A 16,587-nucleotide genomic window follows, 5' to 3' on the forward strand; every position below is an offset into this window, starting at 1 on the left:
GCTCCTATCGGTGTAATCATAGTGAGCAGGAATATATTACAACTTTAGGCTGGTGACAGAGAATGTTATGCCTAATGCTATCTCCTTGGGGTAGTATGGAGCCAGATCAGTCTCACCTAGATCAGCACTTTTGTGAACAGCAAATGCAACAGAAAGCATTCACGTCTGCTTAGTCCTCTCTTTAGGTTAGTCCTTCCTGCTCAGTTTTGTCCTAATAAAACTATATTACAAAGGAGAACTTCTTCCCAGCTTGTGCACGGTGGGCCTCAGCTGTGAGATGCTGTTAACTGAAGATTTTCTGATAGCCAAAATATTAGACAAATCCATCACAAGTGAAAACCTTCTTGCTATGCAGCTTGCACGCTGAACAAGTAAAAGCCATGGTCTAGATGGCAGTCAGGAGTCCAGCAGAGTGCATGTGTGTTAATTCATATGTATGATTTGCCAGTGTTCTGGTATTGGAAAGAATCATGCAGTTTACTTCTCTTGGCATATTAGATAATTTTTATATAATGCAATATGTCAGCCATATGTATGTATGCAGTTTTGATTTCCACATAATGTCAAAAGCTATCTTCCTCAGTGTACACAAGGATTTATTACTTATGAGCTTAATAAGCAGGCAAACAATAGTTTTACCTTGAAAGCAAATTATATTTACTAGGAGTTGAAATTCTCCCCTGAGAAATAATCAGAAACACAGTAGCATTTCTGTTGGTTCCTTTTTAGGAAATGTTTTGAATGCTAGTGTGTAAGCTATGGAGAAGGGGTATATTTCTCAATAATATTTCCCTTGGGATTGTTTTGACTGAGGAAAAGAGCTTAAGCTGGTACTTCACATTTTTCTAGACAATGTTCAGAAATAGCTGCATACAAGCTCATTTCATTATGGTATATGGAAATAGATTTCAAGTAAGTGGTTAAAATGAGAGAAAGAGAAAATCTTTCGTAATTTAGACATCTGAGCAGCAATTTTTGCTCTCCTCAGTATGCTGTCCTGGTACTTAATCATCAAGAATAAATTACTATCCTTCAACTATACTAATTTTCCCCCTTTAGTTTCTGCTTTTTGTTTTGTGTCACAACTGTGAATAATGTGTAAGAACAGCATTCTGGTTGGCGTTCAAAGTGATAATATATGTAGTCTGTGATTTGGGCAATTAAGTTCTAGGTCATCTGGTGATTTTGTGATTCTTAGTTCTGTATCACCTGACCCCCTCATGTGTCAAACCATGATAGCAGACGTTAAACTCTAGGTATGTACTTAAGTGCTTTCCTGACTTTTTCTCAAGTCTATCACCTTCAAGAGGGACACCTGTATTATTTTATCAATATTATAGTAGAGGAAGAAAGTCACTGCAGAGAGAAAGCACTTCTGATAATCTTAAGTTTGGACAGTTTCTTAAGGGTTCTTTAAAATTGAACCAAGAATTTTACTTTACCGTAGTAATCTCTTAAGGGTTTATAACGTGAACATGGAACTGAGGTGATGATCTCTATGTGGTGTAGCAGTTCTGAAGGAGGTGGACTGCTCCATTTTAGATCAAAGCAAGCTGCTTTGTCTCTGTCAACAAGTGGCTGGCTTACCTCTGAAATACTTCAGCCATTTTTATTTATTTTGCCTAAACTAATATTTGCCCTAGATTTCAGACATTTCTAGACTATACTGCAGTGACTGATGGTTGTGAAACAAGCCAAATGAAAACTAAGAAGAGATGTGATTTTTCTCTATTTAAAACACTAAAATTGTAAATACCAGAGAAGAGAAAGAACTAAAAAAATAGTAAAAACAACAACAAATATACCTGGGCTGTAAATAAAAATGCAAACTACTTCAGAAGCGAATTCTGAAAAAAGAAACATAAACTACTTTCAAGGTAAAGCATGATTATTTTTTGAAATTATTACATCAAACAGTTATTTAGTAGAAAGCTAGACCCCATGACACACAGTGCTTTTTCTCCAGTATAAGATGCTATTTAATAGATAGGTTATGACAGCTTTAATATATGTAAAATTTATTTTTCAGGCTTGGAAATAACAAAAAGTTTCTTATATGAAGTGATATTTTTTGAAGTAGGTTTATTAATTCTGATGTGCCGGTTATAATCTATTCCTGTTTACTAGGAAGTGTATATCATAAATATCAGAGTTCAAACTCTATATTTAAAAATTAAACTATAGTTATGTTGAACTTTAACTGGATTTACAGAAAATACTACAACATAATGACATTTTTCTGGTGTTTTCCTGTTGATATGAGTGATTTGTAATAAAATCGTCTAGTTTTTAATGATATTGCTGACTCCAATACAAATGGTTTAATTTCAAGCTCTGTCCTTAACTATGCCAAATGTAACACATGGAAATCCAGTGGGACGTCACTTCTAGACACGCTTTTTAAAAATAAAAGCTATATAGAAAGAAGTGAGAGAAAATTGAGGAATGGAAATAGAGGATGAACTCAGTTCACAGGCTAATGCTAGTTAAGGGAATCAAGAAAAAAATAGGGATAAAATCTTCTGCAGATATATAATATTGTTCCAACCTTAATTTAGTGATGCATAAAACCTTTGAAATGTTCAGTGGTCTTTCACTATTCTTCAGATAAATTTATTTCTTTTTAGAGTAAAATTTGAAACTGACTGAGAGAAATAAAATAAGCAGGTGTTTGGGTTTTCTCCCCTTTTCCTTAGTAGAGTTTATTAAATACATAACACTAGCTTCTGGTGTCCTAAAATGCAAAGTACTTAATGATGTAAGCTTTTCCAGCATTGACCACAAATGCTAATTTAAAAATACTTTGTCCCAAGCTTGAAAGTGATGCCTCTTCCAATAAACCTATGCTTAAAATTCCACATACAGATGTATTATCTACAATTATCTACTTTGCCCCACAAGATCCATCCCTGAATACACCTTTAAAGTGGCTTTTATCTTATATTCCCTTCTAGCTGGCATCTTATTCATTAAAATCTGTCTCCTCATGGTTGCTCTTTTTCTGCAGCTTGTCTTACAGTTTGGTGAGCTGGCCAGAATGCCAAATTCTGAAAAAAATTGTGAGCACAAAAATAATTCCTCCCTTCATGCAGGTACACAAAAGGCAGGGTAGGAAACTATGTTTCACATCGACCCCTTTCTGAACCCAAGGTCTCAAGGAGGATCTCTAGCTAAAAGCAGGACTAGCAGAGAAAAGAGAAATGTCTGGGAAGTGTTAAGAGGCCTTCAGGAAGAGAGCCTTAGAGGTAAATAATGTTACACTGAACATTCATCCTTAGACAAAATGTTTTAAGGTGGAGGAACCTTCCAGAATTTTTCAAATCGGAAACACTTGTTAAATAATTTTGATATCTTTTACAGATAAAGTTGAATAACACATCTACTATATATCCTTTTTCATTCAGTCGGGTCCTGTCTCTCTCTGCTCTTCCTAATCCACAAAAAAATAAGTTGTTTTGTCTTGACGTTTTATCAGGGGCTGGAGAGGAAGGGAGAGTCCGTTGGTTGAATGCTTGGCTATATTTTTAAATTGTGTTAAACACATCAAAAATATCATAAATATCTAATAGCTTGCTTTATTTTTTTGCTTTTTTCTTTCTATCAAGCAGAAATAATAATGAATGTGACAGATCAGCAGGGAGTAAGAAAAAGTGAGACTGCCCTGATAAAAACTCACAGTTAATTTAGGATTTCTGGGGAATGGGAGTTTATGTGGTTGTCTGACTTCCACGGGGAGTTTTTGGTGCTGTCAGCTTTCTTCTTTTCCTTTCCGAAATGGTCGTTCTACCATAGCATGGACGTTTCCACATACATATATATCTAAAGGAAAATCTACCGATTTCTAAATCTAATTACTGAGTTATCCAAGTTGACCTGTTTTAGCAGTATAGAAACACTTTTCAGATTTCTTTATTGTTTTCAGAACAACAACTAACGCAGGCAGGCTTGATTTCAACAGCAGTTGAAACGGGGAATTCCTGTGTGCTCTCATGTCAACTTTTCTATAGCCATGTTCACCATTCTCATTTCTTCAGTACTCAGTTTTAGCTTAAAAGTTTTTGGAAGAATAGTATTTAGTAGCACTGCCTGACCACACGCACCATAAGCCTGTGGTACAACCCATAGCGCATAAACAGGAAAAAACGTGTGTGTATATCAAATGCAGCTCACATCTTCTACATAGGCAAGAGGCCTGGCGGTTTCTGAATTTCCCATCCATGTCCATATGCAAGTCTGCATGTACTTTACAGTTGATGCAGGAAAAACAAACATGAGGTCTGAGCTCTGGCTACAGGAATAATTAACTCAGCCCGTTCCTGATAGCCCTTTTTCCAAGCAACAATTTAGGAAGGTGCAAGCTGTATTAGTAGGTCTGATGCTGGCAGCTGGCTGCTCTTAGCAATCATGTTTTCCATGGCCTTCTCCAAGATGTAAAGTACATCAGGTAAAGATAAAATGTCATAACTTTCAAGGTGTTGCTGAGGCTGAGTATTGTGTTCCTTTTTCATAGAATTGAATATATGTTATACAAAGAAAAAAATGGACTCCAACAGGTTACCTGGAATTTATTCTCTTCTTAGTTCTGTAAACATTGCAAACCACTTAAGCTTTACTGTCCTGATTTATAATATCACTAAAATGCCTCAACAGAATTATTTTCCAGGAAATCACTGTAGATCATTTATTACTGTACATAATGTGTGCGCTATAGGTATAATGTTTGACAAGAAAACTCATATTTCTAAATGCTTTGAGACTGATGGGTTAATTTTTTTTTTAGCAGGTTAATTTAATGATTTTTTTTAAATGATGCTGACATATAATTTATACATAGTATTTCAATAGCATACACTGTTTATGTACTATATCTATGTGCTGCTGGAGTAATTTCCATGATGCAGCATTCTTTTGTGGTGGCTGAGCTCAGCAGCTGCTGTATCTTTCCTGCTCTATGATTTTTATTTTTTTATTTTTGCCTCTTAGGATTTGATACCAGCATTTTGCCAATTTGCAAAGACTCCCTTGGCTGGATGTTTAACAGGCTTGATACGAACTATGACCTGTTGTTGGACCAGTCAGAACTTGGAAGCATTTACCTTGACAAGAATGAGCCATGCACCAGGGCATTCTTCAATTCTTGTGACACATACAAGGACAGTTTGATATCTAACAATGAGTGGTGCTACTGCTTCCAAAGACAGCAAGGTAAAAGATGAGAACAACCTGTATATGTATATGACTGACCTTTTTGTAGTGCTTTATCTTTTTTTACCATATTAAGAAGATTACCATGAACTACAAGCTCTTAACTGCTGTACCATGAATTTATGTTAAGGTTTTTGACCTGTTGTGAATACCTAAAATGAAGTAAAAAAAAACCCCAACAAACAAATAACCAACCCAAGCTAAATGGAAAGGCTTGCTAGAAATTCAAGGATTCTAAATAAAGTGCAAAACAGCAGCTAATGCTTTTACAGCGATATTGTTTCTCATGCCAACTTCCAATAAGTATGCAGAGGAAAGAGACCAAAATAAAGAACAAAATTACTTAAATTATTTCTTTCCCAATCTACTTCGCCTACATCATAAAATAAACTTTTTTATTGCTAAAGTAGGGCATCTTAATGTTCTGTTTTGTGAGCCTATTAAAATAACTGAATGAACATTACGGATAAAGTTATTTCCAGTCATTTGGACCTAAAACCAATTGATTTTTACTGCCTAGATGAATTTCTTATTAATGTCCTGATGTGATTCGGTTAAACAAATAAACACAACCTATAAGCATTATTTTCCTGAGGATGATATAACAATTTTAGATCTAGGTGAGACATCACATAAATTATATAATCAAACTAGTTGTAATGAATCAAAGAGTTTACTCATTAAATGTTGGCTGAAACGGGACAGAATTGCCCCTTCATTTTTCTTACTAACATGAGGGAGATTTTAAAGGGATAAATAGCAACCAGGGTCCAAATTTCTACTGCCAGTAGAAGAGATAAGACTGATTTGGTGGAAAGTTTGCAAAGGCAGTTCAACCTTTTTGAAAATTTTAGTATCAGTTTTTAAATCTCACTTGTGCCCTTATCATGATAAATTCCCATTAGCACTCAGCATCTATGGTTTGACTCTGATTTCCGTGGAAATAAAGATTTTTATCATGCCACATCTGCCAGTTGTAAATCTGAATAAAAATAAAGCTGTACTTCTGCAGATACATACTAAATAGCAGACTTCTTTTTTTTTTGGTAACTTTGTAGTTAAGAAATTAACATTTAATCTTTCAAAACACCTTATTTGTTTTATAGTAGAACAATATTTTGGCTTTTATTTTCATAAGCATGTATGTACTGCTAACAAAATTAGTAAATGAGAAATAATCCATCCCAGAAGTAAAGTAGTTCTTAAAGAACATAACATGTTTTGTTTGGTTGTCTTTAAAATGAAAAAACACCACCACAATCATTTCAGCTTAATATATAAACACCCTTAGTCTTTGGAGGGCAGCATAATTCTTTTCAATTGTCGGAGAAAGTACAGCACATGACAGGAGGCCTAGTATGGTCCAAGGTTCTTCTACCAGTTGGCTCTTTTACCAATTTCATATAATGCATGTACAGTATAACTGGGGCATTAAGAAAGCACTTGCACAGATTAGTTTCAAGTAGTTTTGCATTCTATTGCCTATAAATGCTGTTGGTCTAAAATATTTGCTCAGTGTACCGCTAGAACCCAAGGTTGGTATCGTAAAGACTGATCTAAACACTACTGAATTAAATTAATGGTACCCCGAAGGCTAAAAATCTGGCATCCGGCTTTCAGTGACACTGATTCTCCCCATTGCAGAATCCAACGTTATCAAGCTTTTCGTCCCTTTTTACCAGTTTCCTCACTGTCTTGACCATGGTGTTGTGATAAGGTGCTGATTTAAAACAGATCAGATAGCTTTTGATACCACAGTGTGTTTGAGCATATAGTAAAAAAGATGTATCCTCAACATTGTAAACGAGGTGAAATCTCAGTTTTGGCAATCCTTGCACGTTAAACATGCACTCCATCCCTCCATATTAACACTGTCAACAAAATCTGTATTCTTTTTTGAAGGTGTAAGGAGAAAAAAAAGCCTGTAGTCTTCTTTTGTCACATCTTATTATTAGCTTTTGCACAACTATCTGAATCCTAACTCCCTAGTGGGGAGAATTCGTGACCCACTGAATTCTCCATTCATAATTTGCAGCGTTGCGCTAAACCTTGTAGTATGTTCATGTTTGGTTATGTTTTACTTGATCGAACAATTTAAATATGACCTTTAACTAGACCTTTGCTATTAAAAGCAAAGAGATGGCTAGATAGAGAAATTCAGTGGCTTCTTGCTGATGTTTACTAGAATAGGTTGATACTAACAGAATGCTTCAAGCCGTGCAGGCAGCTCTCTGTATCCATTGAGCTTAGTAGCTGCTTTCTGGGCAGATCTACAGTTTTACAGCACTGCTGTTGATTAATGATGTTCAAAGTGAATACAAAATTTAGTCAACAATATGTATCATACTGGGATAGAAATTCCATTGTGCTTTTTCAAAATACATAGTATTTACTTGAGTCATTATCTGAGAAGCCCTCTTGCTCTTTGATCTTAGCTTCACAGTTCAAGACAGCCAGGATCAGACAAGTACTTGTAACTCTTCTTCATTCTGTCTTTCTGAGGTCTGTCATGATGCATTACAGTACACTAGACCCATTACTGCATAGTACTCACAACTTCTAGTCAATATAAGCAACTTCTTATGAATGCTTAAGTCAGATCTTTCTTGCTTAGAAAAAGATCTTTCTGTAGTAGCTGTCCTGCCTCGACTAATGCTTAAACACTTATGTACAGCTCAGTGCTGCTTATTGCATTTTTTCTTCGCCTTATTCTGCTTTAAGTGTAGTTTAGTATTTCTGAGATACATCCAAGACACTATAATGCATTTCTGCAGTCCTTCAAAATCTGCACTTTGACAGTGCTCTTTGCAAGTCTTCCTGTATGCTTTGGTTGCTATTGCCCTCTAGTTTCAACTACAATTCAGGCAAGTGCTTCAGTGCCCATCTTCAGAACTTATTTTCTTAGTTGTTTGACGCTAGCTTAACACTTTAGTGCTTATCTAAATGCTGAGGCACTTGCAGTGCTGGCCTTTTTATAGTTTGAATTTCTTTCTGCCAGTACTTCATCATTATTACAGCCTTGTTTTTGTTGCATCACTGCTTCAGAGTAGGAGAGTACCCAATTTTGCTGGGAATATTAATTCCTAGCACCTAAGTATTTCTTTACTGCAGGCCTCTGCATGGATCTATTTATTAGTCCAGCACTTCTCTAGATGCCTTTTTCTTACAGGCTTTTCTGTCTATCAAGGCTGGAAGACATCTTTATGACTTTAAAAGTAGTCTATCTTACAGAAGAATGATAATTATCATGATTCGTATTCGTTACATCAGTCTTTTCAGATTGCAGGATTTCAAATATGTTTCTAGATGGTTCTAAAGGAAGGTGTAATGTGCCTTAACACACAATTGAGGTCCCCAGAAAGATTTCTTGAAGTGCAGTATTGATGCTTCAAATCCCTAATGTTCAAGCCTCGCTTGTCCAAGAACAATTATAAAACTTGACCCCAAGCACAAGCAAGGCACAACATGGCAGCCTAATCTGCAGTGGACCATACGCCAGAAGCTAGGGGCTTTGCCAAATATTATCTACTTGATAAATGGAAAATCACTGTTTTGTAATTAAATAAGATGGAGAATCTGTGAACGCTGGAGGCTTATTGTGTGGGTTAGCAGCTCCGTGAGACATATCTCAAAAATCCTAGACATTCTTTGTCAAATCTACCAGTTTTACTCCCATTGCTCTGTTAATGTGCCTCTTTTTGGTAAATCAAAGCTTAATTGTACTAGCCGTGCAGCACCTCTTGACACTACTGAATATTGATATCTCAAGGGCCAGTATTAATAACATGGGATACTCTGGTGTACATCAGTACTTCGAGCACTGAAGAACTGTGGATGGCTGCTGTTAAGTGGTTCATGAATCACTCATAACAATGCAGCGATATTGTCAGAAAGACAATTCCTGCCACATCTGTGGAAGTAGATTAAGGATGAAGATGATTAGGTCTCTTATTTGTATTCAGATATCAGAGAGACTGATGTCAGATTCATTTCTATTTCAAAGGAAGCCACCACACTGATTTTTGTAAAGGAATTTTTCCTCCTTGGCTCAAGACTCCCAGAAGTTGCCCAGTGCCCTTTTTTTATTGAAATAAACTTAGAAATCTAAAAGAAAACTTTTCCAAACTCAGGAACTAACTGGACAATAAAGAGGGAAGCATTATGATTTGGGGAGAGAGGAAAAAGGATATGCTGTGGACCAAACGAAATTGGTTGAACTTCTAGCCTGCCATTCTCTTTGACAGTTTTAAGCACCAGAGTGATTTAGTATTGTTAAGAGTTTTTGCTGCTTTTATCCTGAGAAGCAAAGCTTAAGTGTGAATCTTGAAGACCTAGCTTCTGCGAAGAAGAGAGTTTTGGGTAAGTAACTTTCTCATATTGCCTTGTTACCTTTTGGCTAGTGGTATTCCTTTTTGTAATTATACCACCAAAGATTTATAATTGTAAACAAAGATTTTTTTCTTTAGGCATAGTCCATCATTTTTACATTTCCACATGTTAGTGCTCATGTGTGCAACTCTGTGTTTCTAATTTAGGATTTTTTTCCATAGAACAAAATACATGTATTTTTCCTATTTGACTAGTTCTTCTCCTTCAGCATATTTCCCATCTTCTTTGAAAGATAGACTAGACTAGACTAGACTAGAATCATTTAGGTTGGACAGGACCTTTAAGATCATTGAGTCCAACTGTTAACCTAACACTGCCAAGTCCACCACAATCCTAGATCCTTCTAGCCTGTGGTACTTGTGTGCATAAATGACTATAATATTTTTGATTACCGATTAATTGGAAATACCTTTGGTTTAAGAAATAGTTGATCCTCAGAATGTTATACGATAAAGAGCTTAACTCTTTAAATATCAGGAAAGACAGAAACCTTACTTTTGAAAGGTAACAAACATCTCTGGCATAAATAGTGAGCATGATCATCATCAAAGCACTTACAACAAGACATGTAAAACTTTATATAGCCTCAGCAAGTACTCAAAGACTAAATACGTAAAACCCAATACCCACCCAATGATGTCTAGTCCCAGTGGTTTTCAAGAGCACACACAGAAAATTGCTTGGTTGTCTGGAAAGACATCTCTTGAAAATTTGTTCTGGCACTAAGACTCCTGTGAACGGTATTTTAAAAGTAGAGCCTGCTTTTAAGGCCTTCACTCTAAAAAGAATCATTATAGATTTAGTGTGAAAACCTGGCCCACCAGAGTCGAGGCCACTCTAAATGCTTATAAGCTTCTTTGAATGTATGGGATATGTAAATAGCATTTAAAATGTAAAGCCAAGAGAAATTAACAGCCTGCTGTCAGTAAGGTGTTATTGTCTTCCAGTTTCTATTTACTGTTAGATAAGAGCTCATGAATAATACCAAAGGCCTATTGGTATATCTAGGCTATGCCAGCCAAGGGGCTCTGTGTTCACCAGAAATATATTTTTGATCCCCAGTTCATCTAGGCATTTGTCACCAGAGTTTGAGCATTTCCACAAGAAAGGCACCTCCATGTATTATAATGTATTCTTGCCATTCCTGCAGTCCGTTGTGCGTCTTGTGCAGCTCTTAGCTGGCTAAAGGGTGAGCACTCTTGTTTTCCTTTAGGAGGAATTCAGGAAAGGCTGCTTTGGACTATCACCACTCAAGTGATTTTTGCCTACCCATTGCCCTGCACAGTGACTGGGTTCTGGTCTAAGTGTGTGCTTCATCAATAAGCTAGGCCAGCCTTACTCATCATTAGACTAGCTCAGAAGATTTTTTTCTGTTTGCGGGGAAAAAAAGTAGTTTCACTATATTTCAGAAGGGAGCCTTGAGTTAATTGCATGGCAAAGATGTATTCTAAATAATCAGAGTCTAAAATGGAAAATGCATTTAATATTCATAGAATGTGAGACTTTAGTGAGATGTTATGAGAATATTGTCTGGGAACAGTATAAGCTAAAGACAAATGTGAGTAAACTCAGTAATACTACTGCTGATTCAGAATGAGAAATGCCTTTGTGCTAATGGTCTAATGTAGTACTCAATATCAGTGTTCAGAGAGTAGTACTTTGCTGTCTTTGATTCTCTCACTTATTCAACAGTAACGTATACACATTCATGTCTTATTTCCTTCCCATTCATGGAGCATACTGTGACTTCCTTTTATAGACAGTAGAAAATTAAATGATTCAGCACTGGAGTAAGCTATAACTCTGAAGAATGGAAAACTGAATTTTAATACCTATTCTGCCACCTAAAGTTTGGCCACTGTTTTTAACTTAGTTTGCTGAACATGGGGCTTTGTACCCATGGGATTAAATTGTTGGAATAGAATCACAATCTTGCAGACTTCAGTGGAGAAAATTATTTTCTTAGGGTAGTACATGAAATACAAAACTTGAACATGACTTCTGACAAGGACAAAAGGGAAGGAATTAAAAGAGCCATCCTGTTTCTAACCAATACATGAGGCAAGCTTCACAGTCACACTCAGATTTCTGTAGACTGATAAAATAGGGTGTGATAGAGTTACTATTTTGGTCTAGCATTCCTCGATCCTCCAGACTAGTGACTAGATGCTTGCTTCACAGCTGGGTTAACTGGGAGTGGCCTTCTGCACAAATCCATGGTGGTGCTCTAATTCATAATTCTGGAGCTGTAGCAAGGTGCAGTAATTCTTTTATTTCAGAGCTTAGAACATGACTACTAATGCAGGATGCGTGTGTTTCTTAAGATGTTGTGAGTGACCTTAGAACATAGCAAACTGTGAAAACTTAGTCACATGCTTTTTTCCCTAGATACAGTGTAATCTGTTTAACTTTTTTTATGTCATTTTAGACCCACCTTGCCAGACAGAACTCAGCAACATTCAGAAGCAGCAAGGAGGAAAGAAGCTCCTAGGTGAGCCATAGATCATTCTTTTGAAGGTTTTATTGCTTACATAAATAACCCTAGTGAAACAGCAACATAAAATCAATATTAATCCAACAAAGATAGACCACAGTAAATTCCAGCAACAAAATTTATGAAATTTTTGAAAGCTATTAAACTTAGTTTTATTACCTTACCTTCCAAAAGATATTACATCTGTTTTATTACCCTAATAGAAGGTACGTTTTTACAGTTATAGAGGGCACAGTCTAAGGCACTCCTAAATTAGTGTCTGTGCTGATCCTTTACCTGTAATATTCTTTAAATAATTGAAACCTTTGTTGTGAATCGGTTTATACTGTATCAATATTACTGAAATGTAAAATCTTCATTTTACCATTAGCCACTGTATAAAAGCTGCAATAAAAGGCTTGGCCCAAAGTAGTTGAAACTGTGTTTCTGCTAAGGATGGTTTCTAACAACAACTATACACTTCAAAACACTTTCATGTGAATGTTTTGTTCATTGAGGCTTGTCTACATTTTATGTTTCTTTCAAAAAGTCTCAATTTGTTCCAAATGAAAAACAGTGGATTATTCAGCCTTAGGCAAGTCACTGCCTCACAAAATAAGTCCCTGATTGTGTCTCTTGTACTCTTGCTGGGGAACCCTTTTGGCTTAGAGCCTAATTTGCCTGGGTATTTTGCATATAAATGACAACATTCTTTTTTTACATTTGTTGTTGATGAAATTGTTGTGTTACACTGCATTTGTCTTCTGTGGTGGGGTAATTAAATATTAGTAGGTAACTAAATGGATTGTAATATATATATATATAAAATAAAAATAGCTCCTAAGCCTTGTAGCAGATAGCTTGTTAGTCCAGGAAGCCTGGCCCTTATTATTCAGACTTGTTTGTACTCCACAGATTATAGAACATCCCATTCAGGGTTGGGTGCTACATTTGAGCCTTTTCCCCAGAATACAGCAAAGATCTTGGCTGAGACATTCAGGGAGTAAGGAATATGTGTCACAGGATCAATGAAAAATTTAAAGGAAGATTGGTCACTTTATTTCTTGAGATCAGTTGAAGACTGATACGTGTTATTTTCCCTCCCACATTTGATATATTCAGTCACTTTCTGCTTAACTGAATTTAGTAATAGTAAACCAGTCAGTGCAGAGTCTGGAATGAGGAAACAGCAAAAGGTAGTTACTTTCTGCTATAATTGTTACATTGGCCAAGAGGTGGTTTTTAATATTCTTATTCAATATTTATATATCACAGGGCAGTACATCCCCTTATGTGATGAAGATGGGTATTACAAACCAAGTCAGTGCCATGGAAGCATAGGGCAGTGCTGGTGTGTTGACAGATACGGTAATGAGGTAACCGGATCCAGAACAAACGGTGCGGCAGAATGTGGTAAGCTAAGAACCCTTTGTGGCATTTGGTTTAGAGGTGTTACTCCCTTTGATTACCAACCAGATTAAATTTCTTCAGTAAGAACAGATGTGGGACCCAACTACATGGATTTTGAAACAAAAAATAACAACTTATAATTTGTTATTGTTATTACTTCATTATTTTTGCAACTCCTATCATTGTGTCAGCTACTAATAGACCTCATATATGTGCTTGGCATAGTGTATATAAACCTAGGGAAAATTAATTATCTAGAGCAGCATTAGACAAGCTCCAAAATGCTTGATGAAATCCCTTTGGGTAATCAGCATGCTAGTGAATTCAATTTGACGGTTTTTTCAGTTTATGTTTAAGGGAATTGCCAAAAGTTCCTAGCACACTAATTCTTCCCTTATTTTTCCCTTCCCTGCAACACTGTGCAACTTCTTCCAAAAATTCCCATGTCATCTTTATTTGATGTCCCAGATAGAAAAAATGGCAATAAAGTATTTTTCTTTTTTTAAAAAAAAGTCTTACATTAGTCCTTTCCACTTCTTTTGCAACAAAAGAACATAGCCTGAAACAAAGGGTTAATTTAACACAGTATTTGACATACAAGCTCAGGCCTATTGTCCATCTAATCCAGGATCCTTTCTAGCTAAATGAACGGTTCTAGGTAGTTGAAGATAATATGTAAGAACTGAACAATAGACAGTGTATATTATCAGTAGACCTTATGGTCATCTGTAAGTTGGACTTAAATCTCTTTCAGTTGTTCCTGGCACTCATAGTTCTACACATCCATAAAATTTGTCTCCTTTTGTTAACATCGAGAAATTGATCCCTATTTAAGTGGTTTTCTTTTAAGACAAAAGAATTTTCGTATTATTTATGTTTTATTTCTATGTCACACTGTGTAGTTTAAAATAAGTAGTTGTCCTGAACCTAAATATTCTGGTGTGCCTTTTGTATGCTTATGTATATTATTCTAGAAATATGTAGTGTATCTTGTGTGTCTTTTCTATAACTGTCATACCTTTTTAGCTATCGATTTAGAGACTTCAGGTGATTTTGCCTCTGGCGATTTCCATGAATGGACAGATGATGAAGATGATGAAGATGAAATAATGAATGATGAAGATGAAATTGAAGATGATGATGAAGATGAAGGAGATGATGATGTTGATGATGACGATGATCATGATGGATATATTTGATGATATTAGGGGGTCCATGAATTGTACCTTACTAAAATACACAAGATGACATTTCATAAAATCCCTTTGCTCTCCAAGATCAAAAGGATTCTAACAAACATGTATATTTTGTATGATTATTTCAAACATTGCAGCTGGAGTCATAGACTTTTTTTGTTTAAATAAGAATAATTATATTATGTGCTTTTGGGTTTTTAAATGCCTTTGCGCTGAAGAAAACACATTGGAAGTCTAGCCTGAAGAAAGAAATGTTACGTGCTACTGAAAATATAAATGTGCAAAACACACTATAAAGACAACTAGTCTCTTTAAAACTCCAGTGAAAAGATATTTGCCCTTACATGGAACTGAGCATGTCTTCTTCAGAACACATACTGTAACTTAACTTTAGTTCTGTCAATGTTTTAGGCCCTGCGGGCTTTGCAAGTTGTCCATTTAATAAATCAAAAATGTATTACAGTAGACAAACATTGGTGCACAAGTAGCATCTCACCAGCCTTTAATTAACCAAAGGTATGGAGAAAAATCATCAGGAGGGAAAAAAAAAAAGCAAAGTCCTCCTTTGTGTTTGCATTTGTAGTTATGTTTTTAATTAGGAAATGGCTACATTATTGAAAAGATTTTTCAAAAGCAGTGGCATGGACAAGCACCAATTCTGTAATTCTAAAGTTTTCTTGTCCTTCCGTAATTTTTTTCCTTTCATGTCAAGGTCGTATAGACTTTATCGTTATTTACTCAAACATCGCTTCACCCTTTGTTGTTTCTCTGTATTTCTCTCTAATCAGATTAGCGTAAAATATTTTACATGGGGGAAAAAAAATTTGCTTAAAATTATATTACCTTTATACATGACTGTATTTCAGAGTATTGGCACTTGCCCCAAGGTAGTTTTTAATAAATGTATAATGATACTTTTTATTTTCTTAGTTCAGGAAATAGTTTTGCATCTTTATCTTAATTCACGTTGTTTTCTGTTATTAGTGCAGAAACTTAGAGATCGTATTGTAAAGGTGCCTTGCAAAATAGAAATAGAGAGGTTTTAGCATGCATACCAGTATAGGATGTTAGGCAATAGCTAAGCACACCCAATTACCAAATTAATACCAGTATAGGTACTGCTGCTGGAATGAAGAAAATGGGTTATTTTCATTTTTTTCCTATTGTTATGTAATTAACATGTGGACTAGATTATAATTATTGTGTAGAGTAGCACTTAAGATTTGACTGTAGAGAAAATTACTTTAATCACTGTATTTATGTTAGCATGTTAATTAATTGTGTAGACATTTTGGGACTCCACCATCTTCGTTCATATCATATCTATTGCTTTCTGCCCACAATAAAATTGACATGACCTGTATAATGTAATACTACAGGTTGTATAATTTCAAAATTGCATCACTGGTTTCCCGCCATTAATTAAAAGGAAAATCAGTTTCTTATTTGAATTAATTTCTACACATTAAATACTAAATTTAATGTTTATCCTATGTAATATTGAAAAGTATAATGCATTTTCTTTTTTACTGTTTCTGTATAGTTTGCAAAATAAAGACTCTTGTAACCAACCTTTGGCCAGTATAGCCCATCATTTTGACTTTTTGCATAGTTTGAAATTTTGAAACAGGAAGAATTCATGTTTCAGATACATTTCACCTCTTAAAATACGTATTTATTTGTATAAAGCCATTTATTAATGTTTTATTTCCAGTAAAGAATTTTTGACTAAGGCAAACCCATAGGGAGCTTTTATTTTTCTGTATTTTTTCCTGAATTTTCTATAGCTTTGTTATGTGCTTTTATGACATTGTCTTCATTACATAGTAAAGAAAGAGATATTTCTTTTCAAACTGTCATAATTTGTGGGGCATAGTTGTATTATTTTCTTAAATAAAAGTAGTTAAGAGTTTA

The 16,587-nt window shown here is 35.3% G+C and overlaps 1 protein-coding gene across 5 annotated transcripts in view; it reads left to right on the forward strand.

The window, feature by feature from the left end:
* Positions 1–14,857, forward strand: part of SPOCK3 (sparc/osteonectin, cwcv and kazal-like domains proteoglycan (testican) 3) — a 229,700-nt gene extending 214,843 nt beyond the window's left edge. For all 5 annotated transcript variants that reach the window (XM_009330713.1, XM_009330714.1, XM_009330712.1 and 2 more), the window contains 4 exons: positions 4,984–5,205; positions 12,023–12,085; positions 13,343–13,480; positions 14,504–14,857. In XM_009330713.1, the coding sequence (XP_009328988.1) occupies positions 4,984–5,205; positions 12,023–12,085; positions 13,343–13,480; positions 14,504–14,676 (596 nt within the window). In that variant the 3' untranslated portion in view covers positions 14,677–14,857. The remainder of the gene's footprint in view (positions 1–4,983; positions 5,206–12,022; positions 12,086–13,342; positions 13,481–14,503) is intronic.
* Positions 14,858–16,587: the final 1,730 nt, after the last annotated feature.

Source organism: Pygoscelis adeliae, unplaced genomic scaffold (assembly GCF_000699105.1).
Source record: "Pygoscelis adeliae isolate BGI_AS28 unplaced genomic scaffold, ASM69910v1 Scaffold167, whole genome shotgun sequence".
NCBI classification, from domain to species: Eukaryota; Metazoa; Chordata; class Aves; order Sphenisciformes; family Spheniscidae; genus Pygoscelis; species Pygoscelis adeliae.